The 15128-nt window shown below is 41.0% G+C and overlaps 1 protein-coding gene across 1 annotated transcript; it reads right to left on the reverse strand.

The window, feature by feature from the left end:
* Positions 1 to 361: 361 nt before the first annotated feature.
* Positions 362 to 14953, reverse strand: LOC129101873 (mucin-5AC-like). The gene is made up of 6 exons (XM_054611824.1): positions 14692 to 14953; positions 12869 to 13853; positions 11245 to 11258; positions 10869 to 11032; positions 9855 to 10083; positions 362 to 6042 (listed from the first exon to the last, which is right to left on the reverse strand). Exons 1-6 carry the CDS (start codon positions 14861 to 14863, stop codon positions 1799 to 1801), a joined length of 5808 nt encoding a protein of 1935 aa, XP_054467799.1. The 5' UTR covers positions 14864 to 14953; the 3' UTR covers positions 362 to 1798.
* Positions 14954 to 15128: the final 175 nt, after the last annotated feature.

Below are 15128 nucleotides of genomic sequence, written 5' to 3' on the forward strand. Positions count from 1 at the left end.
ATATTTCATGTGGCGATGCTATTAATTGTGGGTAATTCCCGACAGGAAGTGTACATACTATGGTAGTGTGGGTAAAGAGTGCTGCAGGCATTTTTGTCGGCCAACCAGAGGTGTCTCACTGTTACTCTCGACAAAGAAGCCAATGGGGTTTTTCAAATGTTTCTGTAAAAGCGTCGAAATACACGAGAGGTTTTTACTGACGGATGTTAAGCTTATTTTAGCCATTCCAGTCATCTAACCAATGAAGCCCATTGTCATGACAAGGGAACCGGAAGTGCAAAGGGGCTGACTCATTTCCTGGTTTTAGGACTCATTCCTGCAACACTCTAGTGGAACCCATTCTGAATGTGCATCTGCTGCCAAAAACTCCATTTTTCAAGCATTAACATTACAGCCATTTAAGGTAATAAAGTAAATTACATTTATTCAAATTTTATGAAGTAAAAACATCAACAATACATTGACGTAGTGTGTTTTACAGATCAATTGTGCAGTGATGTAGATGAGAGAAATAGGCAAAACTTTTAAAAACAAAGTCATTACATACAAGTCAAATCATTAAGGCCTTTAGGCAACATAGAGGCAATGTTTTTTTTTCTGATGCGTCACTAAAACCAAAACCCCAGTTTTAAAAAATATAAACAGATGATTGACAACTCTGTATAACAGTATATACAATAAATAGCTTAAGAAAACGAGATGAAAGACTGCTTCTGGAAAAAGGCAACAAACTTCCAGATCTAAGAAAGACTATTCACTAATCATACTTTTGGTAAATACCAGACAAACTTAAAATAAATTGAACCGAAGCCTTCTTAAATTACAATGATGAAATACAATATTCATTTTGAGTTTATTTTAAAAGCACTACAGGCTGCTGTAAAGCACCCAGGGAGTAACTTGGGGTTCAGTGCCTCGCTCAAGGACATTTCAAATATTCAGACAGGAGGAGCCGGGGATCGAACCGCCGACCTGGTGGTTAAAGGACGACCAAATCGTCCTACAGAGCCCCAAATTCAAAAGAAAAAAAAAAGAAAAATGTTATCGACATTAAAGAACGTAACAATTAAAAACTAGAATTAGCTCCTTGCTTGCCCAACCTGTCAAGTTGTAATTTACATTCATGTATGTCGGAAATGTCAACACATCCTTTTATCCTTTTAGACAATTGGGTGAAATTGTCATAAGAATTCTTGATTTTTGGTCAAAAAGATGTTTTGTGAGGTCACAGTAATCTTTGACCGCCTAAATGCTAAATCAGGTCAACCTTGAGCGTTAGTGGAGTGCAAAATTTGAAAAAATTCCATCCAGGATATTCCCCACACTTCACGATTATGGAAAGGAAACGGACGGACGGAAAACCCAAAAACATACGGCCTCCCAACATGGCTGTCACTTGCAGGGAGGAATAAAAAAGAAGATATAAAAGAGGCACTCTACTAATCAAGACAGTATAAGAATAAAATCTGTAGCCCCTTCCTCATTATTTTCTGAGGGTAGCAGATTGAGGCTAAGTTATAAGCCACTACTAGCACACCAAAACTGTTTACCGAACTGTCCTAGCAATGGTGGGTAATATAGGCGCCCGATTTGGACAAGGTAGAAGAATGCATGGAATAGATTAGACTAAATATGTGGTTATGCTGCATCGACTTCTATATTTTCTGCCTGTGAGTCCGACAATGTTATAGGAGTGTATTCCTTATTTGTTCTTGAAAAATGTAATGAAGACTCAAATCACAAGGAGTAATTCATTCACTTTCATCAGAAGTTTGCCATATCCAATGCAGATGGGTTTTTAAGCAGAGGAGCTTTGCCCATCACTCGTGTGCACCCTCTTGTGTTTGTTGAGTTTTGTCCAGGTGGAGAACTTTTCGCTGCATGTACTGCATTCGTAAGGCTTCTCCCCGGTGTGCATCCTCATGTGGCCTTTCAGGTCTGATCTGTGGCCGAACACTTTGTCGCACACCTCGCACAGGTATGGCTTTTCACCCGTGTGCGTCCTGCTGTGCCTCTTCAAGGTCGTCCTGGCGGCAAATCTCTTCTTGCATAAGTTGCACTTGAAGGGCTTCTCCCCCGAATGCACTCGCTGGTGATTTTTGAAAGAAGAGGAATCCGCAAACTCCTTCCCGCACTCGCCACAGTTGTAGGGCTTCTCCCCCGTGTGAATTCTCGCGTGCTTCTTCATGTTCACAGAGGTGCTGAAGCTTTTGTCGCAGGTGTCGCACTTGAACGGCTTTTCCCCCGTGTGCACCCGAAGGTGCAGGTCGAGGTTGTACCTCCGGTTGAACCCCTTTCTGCACACCTTGCATTTGAAAGGCTTGTCAACGGAGTGAACCACTAAATGTTTATTCAAGTCCCAACTCTCCCGGAACATTTTCCCACAAGTGTCGCATTTGTAAGTCTTCTCAACGGTGTGCGACTTCATGTGGAATTTGTAGTTTTTGAAATTAGTCATCACTTTGCCGCACCTGTCACACTTGTAGGGGTTGTCATCGTCCTCTTTGCTTTTGTCTGATGATTTCTTATTTGGCGGTTGGTCGGTTCTTCCGTTTGATGTTGTGCTTTCACTTTGATGTTCCTCACTTTGTGTTCGCCTTGTACTTCTGGTTGATGTTGTGGCTGCACTGGTCGACGATGTCCTTTCATCCTTGCGTCTCTTACTTGGGGTTGGGTCAGTACCTACATTTGATGTTGTGCTCTCATCGTTTTGTCTCTTATTTGGTGTTGACTCCTTGCTACTGGTTGATGTTCGACGCCCATCATGATGTCTCTTATTTGGCGTTGCCTTTTTACTTGTAGTTGATGTTACTTTCCCATCTTTGCATTTCTTTTTTGGTGTTGACTCAATATTTTCGCTTGATGTTGGGTCAACATCATCGCATTTCTCCTTCGGAGTTAGCTCGGTGCCACTGGTTGATGTTGTGGTCTTTTTGTTGCATTTCCTTTTTGGTGTTGGTTTAGTACTTTTAACTGATGTTTTCTCACTGTTACCAATCATATTTTCTGTTGGCTCAATACCTCCAGCAGTAGTTGTTTTCCCAGCATTGGGTCTCTCGTTTGGTGCTGGTTTAGTACTTGCAGTTGCTGTTTTTGTCCCATCATTGGGTCCACTATCTGCTGTTGGATCCGTTGTTTCAGCTGATGTTGTCTTCTCATTGTTACAATTCTCAATTGGTGTTGACTCAATATTTTCGCTTGATGTTGGGTCAACATCATTACATTTCTCCTTCGGAGTTAGCTCGGTGCCACTGGTTGATGTTGTCTTTTTGTTGCATTTCTTTTTTGGTGTTGGTTTAGTACTTTTATCTGATGTTTTCTCACTGTTACCAATAATATTTTCTGTTGGCTCAATACCTCCAGGTCTACTATCTGCTGTTGGATCCGTTGTTTCAGCTGATGTTGTCTTCTCATTGTTACAATTCTCAATTGGTGTTGACTCAATATTTTCGCTTGATGTTGGGTCAACATCATTGCATTTCTCCTTCGGAGTTAGCTCGGTGCCACTGGTTGATGTTGTTGTCTTTTTGCTGCATTTCTTTTTTGGTGTTGGTTTAGTACTTGTATCTGATGTTTTCTCACTGTTACCAATCATATTTTCTGTTGGCTCAATACCTCCAGCAGTAGTTGTTTTCCCAGCATTGGGTTTCTCGTTTGGTGCTGGTTTAGTACTTGCAGTTGCTGTTGCTGTCCCATCATTGAGTCCACTATCTGCTGTTGGATCCGTTGTTTCAGCTGGTGTTGTCTTCTCATTATTACATTTCTTATTTGGTGTTGACTCACTATTTTCGCTTGATGTTGGGTCAACATCATTGCATTTCTCCTTCGGAGTTAGCTCGGTGCCACTGGTTGATGTTGTTGTCTTTTTGCTGCATTTCTTTTTTGGTGTTGGTTTAGTACTTGTATCTGATGTTTTCTCATGGTTACCAATCATATTTTCTGTTGGCTCAATACCTCCAGCAGTAGTTGTTTTCCCAGCATTGGGTTTCTCATTTGCTGGTTTAGTACTTGCAGTTGCTGTTTCTGTCCCATCATTGGGTCCACTATCTGCTGTTGGATCCGTTGTTTCAGCTGGTGTTGTCTTCTCATTATTACATTGCTTATTTGGTGTTGACTCACTATTTTCGCTTGATGTTGGGCCAACATCATCGCATTTCTCCTTCGGAGTTAGCTCGGTGCCACTGGTTGATGTTGTGGTCTTTTTGTTGCATTTCCTTTTTGGTGTCGGTTTAGTACTTTTAACTGATGTTTTCTCACTGTTACCAATCATATTTTCTGTTGGCTCAATACCTCCAGCAGTAGTTGTTTTCCCAGCATTGGGTCTCTCGTTTGGTGCTGGTTTAGTACTTGCAGTTGCTGTTTTTGTCCCATCATTGGGTCCACTATCTGCTGTTGGATCCGTTGTTTCAGCTGATGTTGTCTTCTCATTATTACATTTCTTATTTGGTGTTGACTCAATATTTTCGCTTGATAGTGGGTCAACATCATCGCATTTCTCCTTCGGAGTTAGCTCGGTGCCAATGGTTGATGTTGTGGTCTTTTTGTTGTATTTCCTTTTTGGTGTCGGTTCAGTACTTTTAGTTGATGTTGTGTTCTCACCATTAGGTTTCTTACTAGGCGTTAGCCGAGTGCTTCTGGTTGATGGTTTTTTCCTGTCATGTTTCTTCTTCAGTGTTGTCTCAGCATCTCTATTCGATGTTACATCCTCGTCGTTGCATTTCTTATGTGGTGTTTTTTCAGTACTTGTAGTTGATGTCTTCTCATTGTTAGATTTCTTATTTTGCGTTGGCTCAACACGCCCAGTTGAGGTTGGCCTCCCATCTTGGCTGTTCTTATTTAGGGTTAACTTACTATTTCCTGTTTGTGTTGGTGTGTCATTTGAGGTTGGGCTCTCATTGTTACCTTCCCCATGTTGTGTTGGCTCAGTAATAGTTACTAATGTTTTTTCATTATCAGTGTTCTTATTTGATGGTGGTGTCTCAAAACATGTGCTTGAAGTTGTGTTCTCATCATTTTGTTTCTTATTCAGCGTTGGCTCACTATTTCCAATTGATGTTGGGTTGTCATGTTTCTTATTTGTTGTTAGCTCAGTACTTCTAGCTGATGCTATGTTCTCATCATCACTTTTCTTACTTGGGGTTACCTCTGTACTTGTAGCTGATGTTCTGTTCCCGTTGTTGCTTTTCTTATCAGATGCTTGTTCAGGACCTTTAGTTGTTGTTGTGCGCTCATCGTTGCTTTGCTTATTAGATGTTTGCTCAGTACTGGTAGCTGATGCTATGTTCTCATCATCACTTTTCTTATTTGGTGTTTCCTCGGTACTTGTAGCTGATGTGTTCCCGTTGTTGCTTTTCTTATCAGATGTTTGTTCAGGCCCTTTAATTGTTGTTGTGCGCTCGTCATTGCTTTGCTTATTAGATGTTTGCTTAGTACCGGTAGCTGATGCTATGTTCTCATCATCAATTTTCTTATTTGGTGTTTCCTCGGTACTTGTAGCTGATGTTGTGTTCCCGTTGTTGCTTTTCTTATCAGATGATTGCTCAGGACCTGTAGTTGATGTTGTGTTCTTGTCGTTGCTTTTCTTATTTGGTGTTGACTCGATGCGTCTAGTTTTCGTAGCACGTTTGTGGCTACAAGTTATGTTATCTTGTCTCTCAGCTCTCAAACGAGAGTTGTGAGAGATGAGCTGGCGGTCAGTGCTTGGTGTTGATGCTGCAGAACACTCCTTGTCAGATCCAGATAATATGTCTTTGTTTGAGGTGCTGGATTGGTAATCTGTATTTGCTGCGCTTTCAGTTTGGTCTGGCTCTAAAGGCTGAGACCGGACACTTCCCTCACAAGATGGAGGCAACGTAGAGGCTGCTGTATCCTGTTGCTGTGCAAGCTGTTGTCGTTCCTGGCTAATGCACATTTCCTCATGTTCCTCTTTAATCGGGGGAGGGTCTGGGGGGACCAAACTGGTACTCGCATCCTGTTGTGACTGCTGCTGCTGAATCAGGAGAACCTCCTCTTCCTCCTTATGGACACATATCTGTAGGAGATCTGAAGGGAAGGACAAAGGAAAGGTGAAATGTTGGAAATATATAAGCCTATATTTAACAGTTATGAAGGCCTTTACACACTGTGTGACAAATAAGCAACACAAAAATACGAAATATTATATGAGCTTTTATTGTGAAAGGTAATAAACAGAAGCGGTGGATCTGTCCTGCGCTGCAAATTTATATTTTTGCATACCAATATACAGCGGGTAAAATAAGTATTGAACACGTCACCATTATTCTCAGTAAATATATTTCTAAAGGTGCTATTGACATGACATTTTCACCAGATGTCGGTATCAACCCAAGTAATCCATACATACAAAGAAAACCAAACAAATAAATTCAGAAACTAAGTTACGTGTAATAAAATGGAATGACACAGGGAAAAAGTAACACATGAAGAAAGGGAGGTGCAAAAAGGCATGGAAAGCCAAGACACCAACTGAAATCTATCCCTGTCAGTGCAAATTAACATCAGCTGGTTCAGTCCCAACTGATGGCCTATAAAAAGGTGTCTCATTACCAAGGTGTCACACAAGAAACATCTCATGATGGGTAAAAGCAAAGAGCTCTCTCAAGACCTTCGCAACCTTATTGTTGCAAAACATACTGATGGCATTGGTTACAGAAGGATTTCTAAACTTCTGAATGTACCAGTGAGCACTGTTGGGGCCATAATTCCGGAAGTGGAAAGAACATCATTTCACCATAAACCGCCCACGACCAGGTGCTCCTCGCAAGATTTCTGACAAAACAATTATCAGAAGAGCCAAGGACCACTTGCGGAGAGCTTCAGAAAGACCTGGAATTAGCAGGTACAATTGTTTCTCGGGAGGCTGTGGCATAGTGGAGAGCAAGGTAGTTCTGGACTGGATGTTGCATGAATGTTAGTTAGAGTCTGATGGTGGCACCTTGCATGGTAGCCCTGTCATCAGTGTGTGAATGGGTGAATTATATGTAATATACTACTGATTGTAAGTCGCTTTGGATAAAAGCGTCTGCTAAATGACTGTAATGTAATGTAATGTTTCAAAGAAAACAATAAGTAATGCACTCAACCGCCGTGGCCTGTATGCACGCTCACCATGCAAGATTCCATTGCTGGAGAAAAAGCATGTTGAAGCTCGTTTAAAGTTTGCTGCACAGCATTTAGACAAGCCTGTGAAATACTGTGAGAATATAGTCTGGTCAGATGAGACCAAAATTGAACTCTTTGGATGCCATAATACACACTGTGTTTGGAGGTGAAATGGCACTGCACATCACCCCAAAAACACCATACCAACAGTGAAGTTTGGAGAAAGAACTAAAGATCAGAGTTCATAGAAGAGGCCCACGGAACCTTCAAGATTTGAAGACTGTTTGTGTGGAAGAATGGGCCAAAATCACACCTGAGCAATGCATGCGACTAGTTTCTCCATACAGGAGGCGTCTTGAAGCTGTCATTACCAACAAAGGCTTTTGTACGAAATATTAAATAAATTCAGTAAGCGTGTTCAATACTTTTTCCCTGTGTTATTCCATTTTATTACACATAACTTAATTTCTGAACTTATTTGTTTGGTTTTCTTTGTATGTATGGATTACTTGGGTTGTTACCGACATCTGGGGAAAATTTCATGTCAATAGCACCTTTAGAAATATATTTACTGAGAAAAATGGTGATGTGTTCTATACTTATTTTACCCCGCTGTATATATATATATAGACCTGAAAATGTATTTCACAAAAAAATGTCCCAGTGTGTAAAGGCTTTAAGAAAGTCTATAAAAAACACTGCAAATTAGAAAAATAAGCAGTTCCCCGACAAACGACGGTGAATGCAAAACACATTCATAGCCACAGTCTTTTCATGTGCTGTATTTTTTCAAAGTTAAATTTGTTTTGCTAAAATACAACAATTAATATGGGATGTCATTGAGCTACAGTCACCTCCGACTTAAATTAAATAGCAGGGTATTCACTACCTTTTTAAAAAAAAATCTAAGACATGCCCTGTGTCTATGACTGTACTACATCCTACCAGAGACAGAATCTTTAGCAGTGACGTTGCAGATTCAAACCTCTCAAACTTCTCCCGTGGTCAAAGCCGGTAGAAAACTACTGTGGCCAATGTGAAAATGTGTATCATTCTATAGCATTCAGTTTACCTTAAGTAGCTAGCATATAAATGCTAACGCCAGTTAATGATGTGCTGGGGTACTCTGTTAATGTTAGCTGCACAGGTTTTTACGTAGAAACGTAACATTTTAGAAACTTACATCTCCCTCAATCCCTCCTGGTAACGAGTATTACTATTACACAAAGTATAACCTTGACTAGCTCCAAATCAACAAACCATCAAGAAAATGAAGAATTTCTTAAAAGATTGTATGAGAGTTCATGGAGCAGAGCCGGGTAATTGTTGGAACCTGGACAAAGCTGTGCTACGATTGGCCAGTATGCGTTTGAGTGGCGGGACTTAGAGAAGGGTCAATTGTGTGCAAAGTTCCATTTTTTCTGTATACAATAGAGAAAAACTGGGATACAGCATTTTACCGGTAATGTCACCCGTGGCACCCATTTCATAAAACTGCAAATAAGTAAATATTGCAATACTTTTATCAATCACCATTGTGTGACCTCCTTCGGAAAATCAAGTTGTTTATCAGAACATCCAAGTTTTTTTCCCGTTCATAAGTACTCCAGCTTTAATCAACCTCACATTTAGAGAGTGTAGCAATATAGCCTATATAGCCAGCACTGAAACACAAGCCAGAATTCCTGTGCAGGTTCACTCTGGAAGAAAATATATGGCAGACAGAAATGCACAGTGAAAGCAAGGGTTATAGGGAACCAATCCAAAAGCTGCTGGTGTCACTATTCAATCGCCATTACATTGTACACCATCTATTCCCAAAGGTGGTAACGCATGGCTGAAGAATGCCAACCATTACCTCCAGGTAGACGGTATGAATGTAAAAGCAACCGCTTCAAGCATTCTTTCCTCCCAACGTCGAGAACATTGATAAATAATAGAACATTTGACATGTTTTTTTAATGCGTCTTTGGTCTATCGCTGGTAATTGCAGCTGTGTGCAGCACTACTGCCCAAGCAAAATGACCTTAGGGGTCATAAAGTATAGCTTACCATATCTGAACACAATAGTAATTGATCCTATAGCCCACCGATGAAAGTATTGCAATATTTCTATACAGTATTACGAACTGGGTGTTCCGTGGCGACATTCTCAGGATGATTAGCGCTCAACACAATCCCATTGTTATCACTCACTGATATTCTAGATCAACAAGGAGTGACATCTTAAGGACTGCCACTCTGAAAGTAATGGAGTACAATAGTGCCTGTGAGTTTTAGGGGAGTAAACGTATAGCAGCATGAAATGGAAATACACAAGTAAAAGTATAAGTATGTAAAAGTAAAGCTGCATTTGGATGCAGTACTTAATCATTTGCTTCTTATCGACAGGACGTTGTCCCACCCAGTAAGTTAGCAGTAGGTACAGTATATATATATATATATAGTAGGCTATAGTGTGTGTGTATATATATAGTAGGCTATAGTGTGCGTGATACGTATTGTGATAGTGTTTTGTTCACAATAAGCATATTAAAGTGTACTAACAACTGTTATCCTGCTATGTGCTTTACACAAATGTATTTTTTTCTACCAGCATTAATCTACCTCCAAACCAAATGTCCCATTACACTTGTCAAACTGGTCCGTCTGTATGGCGGTGCTCGACATGGCTATTAAATATAATGTGAAGGTTGAACACAGAACTGGCGTTACAAAGTATTGCTCCTAACCTGTCCGGTGTAACTTTAACTCGGGTGACAAAACGGCATTCAGGAGTCTGCGTTGACGGGCGATTTCTGCTTCGTAGTTCTCCATTTTCCTCTCGAAGGCTCCCAATATCTCCTGAGCCGCCGCCGTCATTCTGTCGCAGACGAACCGTCTCATACCTTGGACTGAAGACATCGCGGAATTAAAAATGTGATACTTGTTCACGCTAAAAACTTGTAAACGCCTTTGCAGCTAACAGAACGTGGGTTCTTCTTCCAGTTTACTTCCGCTCAAGGCCTCGTTTCACCGAATAAACAAGCTCTTCTTCGTTGTGGGGTTTATGGCAGACTATAGGCGCGCGCCGCGCTTTGCTGCCCCGCGCTGGTTGATATTGTCACTACATCTCAGTCAGCTACTGATGTCCTAAACCCTAAAATACAGGCCTGTAGTCTGTAAAAGTCAAGGTTGTAAAAGTCAAGGTTGTTGCTTTTACTTTTCAATTTGGCTTCTATATTTACACCCCCTCTTTCAAACAGAGTAATTAAGGATTAAGTGTAGCAACTCTCAACAAAAGTACCATACAGCAGCAGCTCTTTATTCCTTACCTTTTTTATTGTCAAATACTACCCACGGGTAATACAAACCTTCACTAAGTTACGAAGCGATTGTGACATTTGAGCCATCAACATTTCCACAGGAAACCACCGGAGATGTTTTTTGAATTATTGTTATGTTTTATTGATGATTTTAACAATTAATTAATCAGCAAAATTGTTGGCAATTTTCTAACCATTTAACTGACCAAGCATTCTCGCACTCATGTACAAACAATAAAAAAGAAAAAATGCCAAAGAAAATATAATTTATACATTGAAAATATAAGGGCTTGCATTCAAACATTTTACCCAGTAGAGATACTATTACACTTCTGCCTTTTGATTTAGTTCAGGATCCAACAGCAGCGTTCGGTGTTCCCTTCGGTCAAGTCTCTCATGAGCGGGATGTGACTTCAAGAAACCATTCTCCTGCTTCAGTACAAGCTGCTCTCCCTCCTGACCGTTGCAGAGTTCCTTCGGTTCCTCTTTAACCTGTGGAGGACCCGGGTCTTCTGGGTCCAGACTGGAACTCCTCTCCTGGTTACAGAGCTGCTGGTCAGCGAGAACCTCCTCTTCCTCCTGGCAGACATTTTGCAGTGGGAGCTCTGAGGGGACAGAGAACGAAGGAAGCATTGTTAGTGTGGTGGAAGGGACGGGGTTAAAATCAATATCTCATATTGGTGTGGCATTGTCAAACTAAGGCTTGAGCTTGGGACTTTCACACACACACATGTATGTATACACACACATATATGTATGTATATATAGCGCCTGTTACGTTCAAACTCTTACCAAATGAGTTCAAAGAATAGATCACTGCAGGAATGAGTCCTAAAACACAGAAATGAGTCAGCATTTTTGCACTTCTGGTTCCCTTATCTTGAAGACAATGGGAAGCCTGAAATAAAATCTGTATTTAACACAAACTGAAAATAAAAAGTGAGCACGCTGCATCTCATCCGCCTAAAAGTTCCGCATTCCAGCTTTAATGTTCACTGACAAGACCTTTAATGCAACAAAAAAAAGGAGGCATGTAGTTCAAAAATGTTTAATTCAGAAGTGATTTGTATAAAAACCATTACACAATATTGATTTTCGATTTGCACTACTGTTACTGTTGTGCTGCAGGTATTTGCGATATGGTGTTGAGTATCTCAATGTCAAAAGCCCATGCCCTCATGTTTTTTATAAACCATGCTGTCACACGTAAGACCTGTCATCACATAGGATATCAGTGAGAGTCAATAAACAACAATGTTTAGTATTGGCACTTTGTATGATCTGATAAATAGATTGAATAACTGGCATTCAATTCACTCCATGACTCACTGAAAAATGAGAGAGATCAGGTTAGAGGTGGGTTGAACTGCTGCATAATATACCTTTTTTTCCGCAGCAGACATTAGGACATATCTTGGTTTTAAAATTAAAGGTGTAAATAAGTAAAATAATCAGGGGATTAATGGAAAAGAGCATTTGATTATGTTTGTATTAACTTCCTTACAAATCAAGATGCCTGCTGTGAAAAAGAGTTCATTTAAAATAGTGACAGTGGTCCAGTTTACTGCACTCCAAGCACAGTACAGAATGAAGGAGTTGTTGCGCCTTTACGCCACAAGAGGGAGTGTACCTTTTAAGAGAGCGCTTCTGTCAGAAGTAAACAACTACATTGTGCTAAGAGAAAGGCTGGACAGAAACGTTGTACCTACTGCAATGTCTGTGTATTTTGCAAATGCAAAGACAGAAATAAACCGATAACTCACATAGAGTCTCAAGTGTGCGACAAATGAACAATGTCCATTATTGATTGTACACAACTGTCCTGTGTAGCTTTATCTCCGGCCTCAGGACGATGTATTTTATGGTGCACAACAAGTAGCTTTTTTAAAAAAGTTACAAATAAATACAGTCATTGTGTACAGTGTAAATCAGAGAATAAAGCAAACACTTCAGTTCCTTAAAGAGACAAATAAATAAATAAATGGACTCAACAATGGACTCCCAGTGAGAGTCTGAGATAAGCAAAGGCTATATGCATTGCTAACTTTTCGTCTCATGGACAATTATATAAATACATTTCTATCTTATCTTAAAAAAAACAATGATGTCACTAATAATGTGAATAATGTGTCTGCTGTAACAGAAGAGTCAGTCAGTTGCATAAATCGTTTTTTCTTCAACATTGATGAATACAATGAAAGCCTGTAAGTTAGTGGCCCAAAGAGCTCAAAGGGTCGTCTTCAACTTGCTTGTTTTTGTTTGACCAACAGTTCAAAAATCAAACATATCCAATTCATAATCAAAGCAAAACCATTTGAGAAGCTGGGACCAGTGTGTGTTTGGATTTGATCCCTTATTTTAAACAATTATAAATATTTCAGCCATGGTAGGGAGTTGCTGCGTGCTGAATACACAGTTGAATCCCAAAAATCCGATCTTACAAAATTTTGAGTTTCAAGCTCTGGAGTTTCTCCCGTGCGTGGATCCTCCCGTGTAACCTCAGTCCCGTGCCGTGAGCGAAATTCTTCCCGCACACGTTGCATGTGTACGGCTTTTCCCCTGTGTGGACTCGGGTGTGTATCTTCAGCGTATTGCCCACGGCGAACCCTTTCCCGCACAAAGTGCATTTGTACGGCTTCTCCCCCGTGTGCACTCGGACGTGATTCTTCAGCGACGACTGGTAGGGGAACCCCTTCCCGCAGTGGACGCAGCTGTACGGTTTCTCCCCTGTGTGAGTGCGGTTGTGCCTCCTCAGGTCCGCCCCCCGGCTGAATCCCTTCCCGCAAGTGATGCAAGCATGGGGCTTCTCGCCAGCGTGAGTCTTCATATGAGTGACGCGGTTCGAGCGGCAGTTGAACTCCTTCCCGCACACCGGGCACATGAAGGGCTTCTTCGCCACCGCGTGCGTCACCCTGTGCTTCCTCGCTAGGGCCTTCCGGGCGAACCCTTTCCCGCAAGTGTCGCATTTGTAGTGCTTTTCACCCGCGTGGGACCTCGCATGAACTTTTAGCTTCAAGAAATCGCGGAACTCCTCGGTGCAAAATAAACATTTGAAGCGTTTGTCTTCTGGTTTCTGATCGGCGTCCTGGTCTCGGCTTCTGGGTCGGTGAGATTTGTGAGGGAGGCCGTGGTCATCGTTTGGTTCCGATACACCGGAACCCTCTCTGTAGGATTCAGATTTTATTGCTGTGACTGAGATGTTGGTCGGTTGATCCGAAAGCAGAGTCTGATCCCCTCCCGCACAAATAGGCCTCGACTTTAACGCATCGGCCTCCTGTCCCTCCTGACCGGTGCGCAGATCCTCCGGTTCCTCCTTAATCCGAGGAGGATCTGGGTCCTCTCGGTCCAGACTGGAGCTCCTCTCCTGGACACAAAGCTGCCGGTCAGCGAGAACCTCCTTGTGACAGACGGGTAACTGTGTGATCTCTGCAGAGGAAAGACAGGAGAAGCGTTCGTGGTTAGGGTTACAGAAGCACCCTTGGAACGCTACCAATCCTCCAGAAACAGTACTCAGATCCTTCACATATCCGAAACTCTGCTGCTAGACTGCCTGAGAATTTATTTTAAAGTCCTTTTACTTGTGTACAAAAATCTAAATCTAAATCTTACTTATGCTCTGAAACTGTGAAACAGCCTAACCCCAAAATCCTTAGAGAGGCATGCTCAGTTGACATTTTCAAGCATCACTTTAAAACATTTCTATTTTGCTAAAGCCTCAAGCACTTTAAATGCGTTCCAGAGTCCCACATTCGTCTTTCAAATGACTTTAAATGCCAAACTGTTTTAAATTTTTTATTCATCGGTTGAAACTTGCAAACTGCAAAATGCATGTTTACTTCCTACCACTTTTATTTATTTATCCGTAGAAGAAAGGTTTTCTGGTTTACATTTTTTTAAATGTACATCACTTTGAGCTACATAGTCTGTATGAAATGTTATGTATAAATAAAGATTATTAGTATTATTTATATGTAAACGTAGCAATACCACCATGTTTATGGACTGCATTCAAAATATTACTTTAGTATTATTGGTAAACTGTACCTCAAGTTTACAAAATAGGCATTTAGTGCTCATAATGCAGAATGACACATTTCCCGGTGTTACATTTACACATCCCATTAGAGTATACACAGTGATGGATACATGTGTACGCAGCATTTTAATGTTGTAGCAGTATTAATAATAATAAAAACGAGAATATAAACGTTATGAATGTGATGAAATAGCAAAGCGACAGTTCAAGGTTTATTATTTTACTGACTTTTCTTGTGTAGTTTTACCACCGGCTTCAAAACGACGTCCAGCAGTTTACGCTGACGGTCGATCTCCTCCTCGTACACCACGACGGTTTTTTCAAAGACTCCTAATATTTCCTCAGCAGCAGCAGTCAGTCGTTCGTTGATGAACTCTCTGAAGCAGAACACGGACGACATTTTTTTTTACCGATGTCCTGCCCATTTAATTTGTATTAGCTCAAAACACACCGGCTGGGCCGCTTAGGTTCATAAACGGTCCGCTATGTTGTCGTTTCTGTTCTTACTTCCGCCGGACCCATTATGATGTTACTCCGAAATTAAAAGAACGCTTGCTGCTGCGGAAGTGGTTTTTTTATATAACAAATCTTAATACTGTAACGATAAAAAGGCATAAAAACATGAACGGCATGAGTTGCCTGTGATATTGTATACATAGTTCTAT

The sequence above is a fragment of the Anoplopoma fimbria genome, chromosome 13 (assembly GCF_027596085.1).
Source record: "Anoplopoma fimbria isolate UVic2021 breed Golden Eagle Sablefish chromosome 13, Afim_UVic_2022, whole genome shotgun sequence".
NCBI classification, from domain to species: Eukaryota; Metazoa; Chordata; class Actinopteri; order Perciformes; family Anoplopomatidae; genus Anoplopoma; species Anoplopoma fimbria.

Excerpts from the sequence above, each read along its gene's own strand:
- LOC129101873 (XM_054611824.1), bottom strand. The coding sequence starts at position 14,863 with ATGTCGTCCGTGTTCTGCTTCAGAGAGTTCATCAACGAACGACTGACT. Across the intron at positions 10,084-10,868 it reads GTCAGGAGGGAGAGCAGCTT|CTGCAAAGGCGTTTACAAGT; the intron begins GTACTGAAGCAG and ends ACGTTCTGTTAG. Across the intron at positions 6,043-9,854 it reads GTTAAAGTTACACCGGACAG|ATCTCCTACAGATATGTGTC; the intron begins GTTAGGAGCAAT and ends CCTTCCCTTCAG.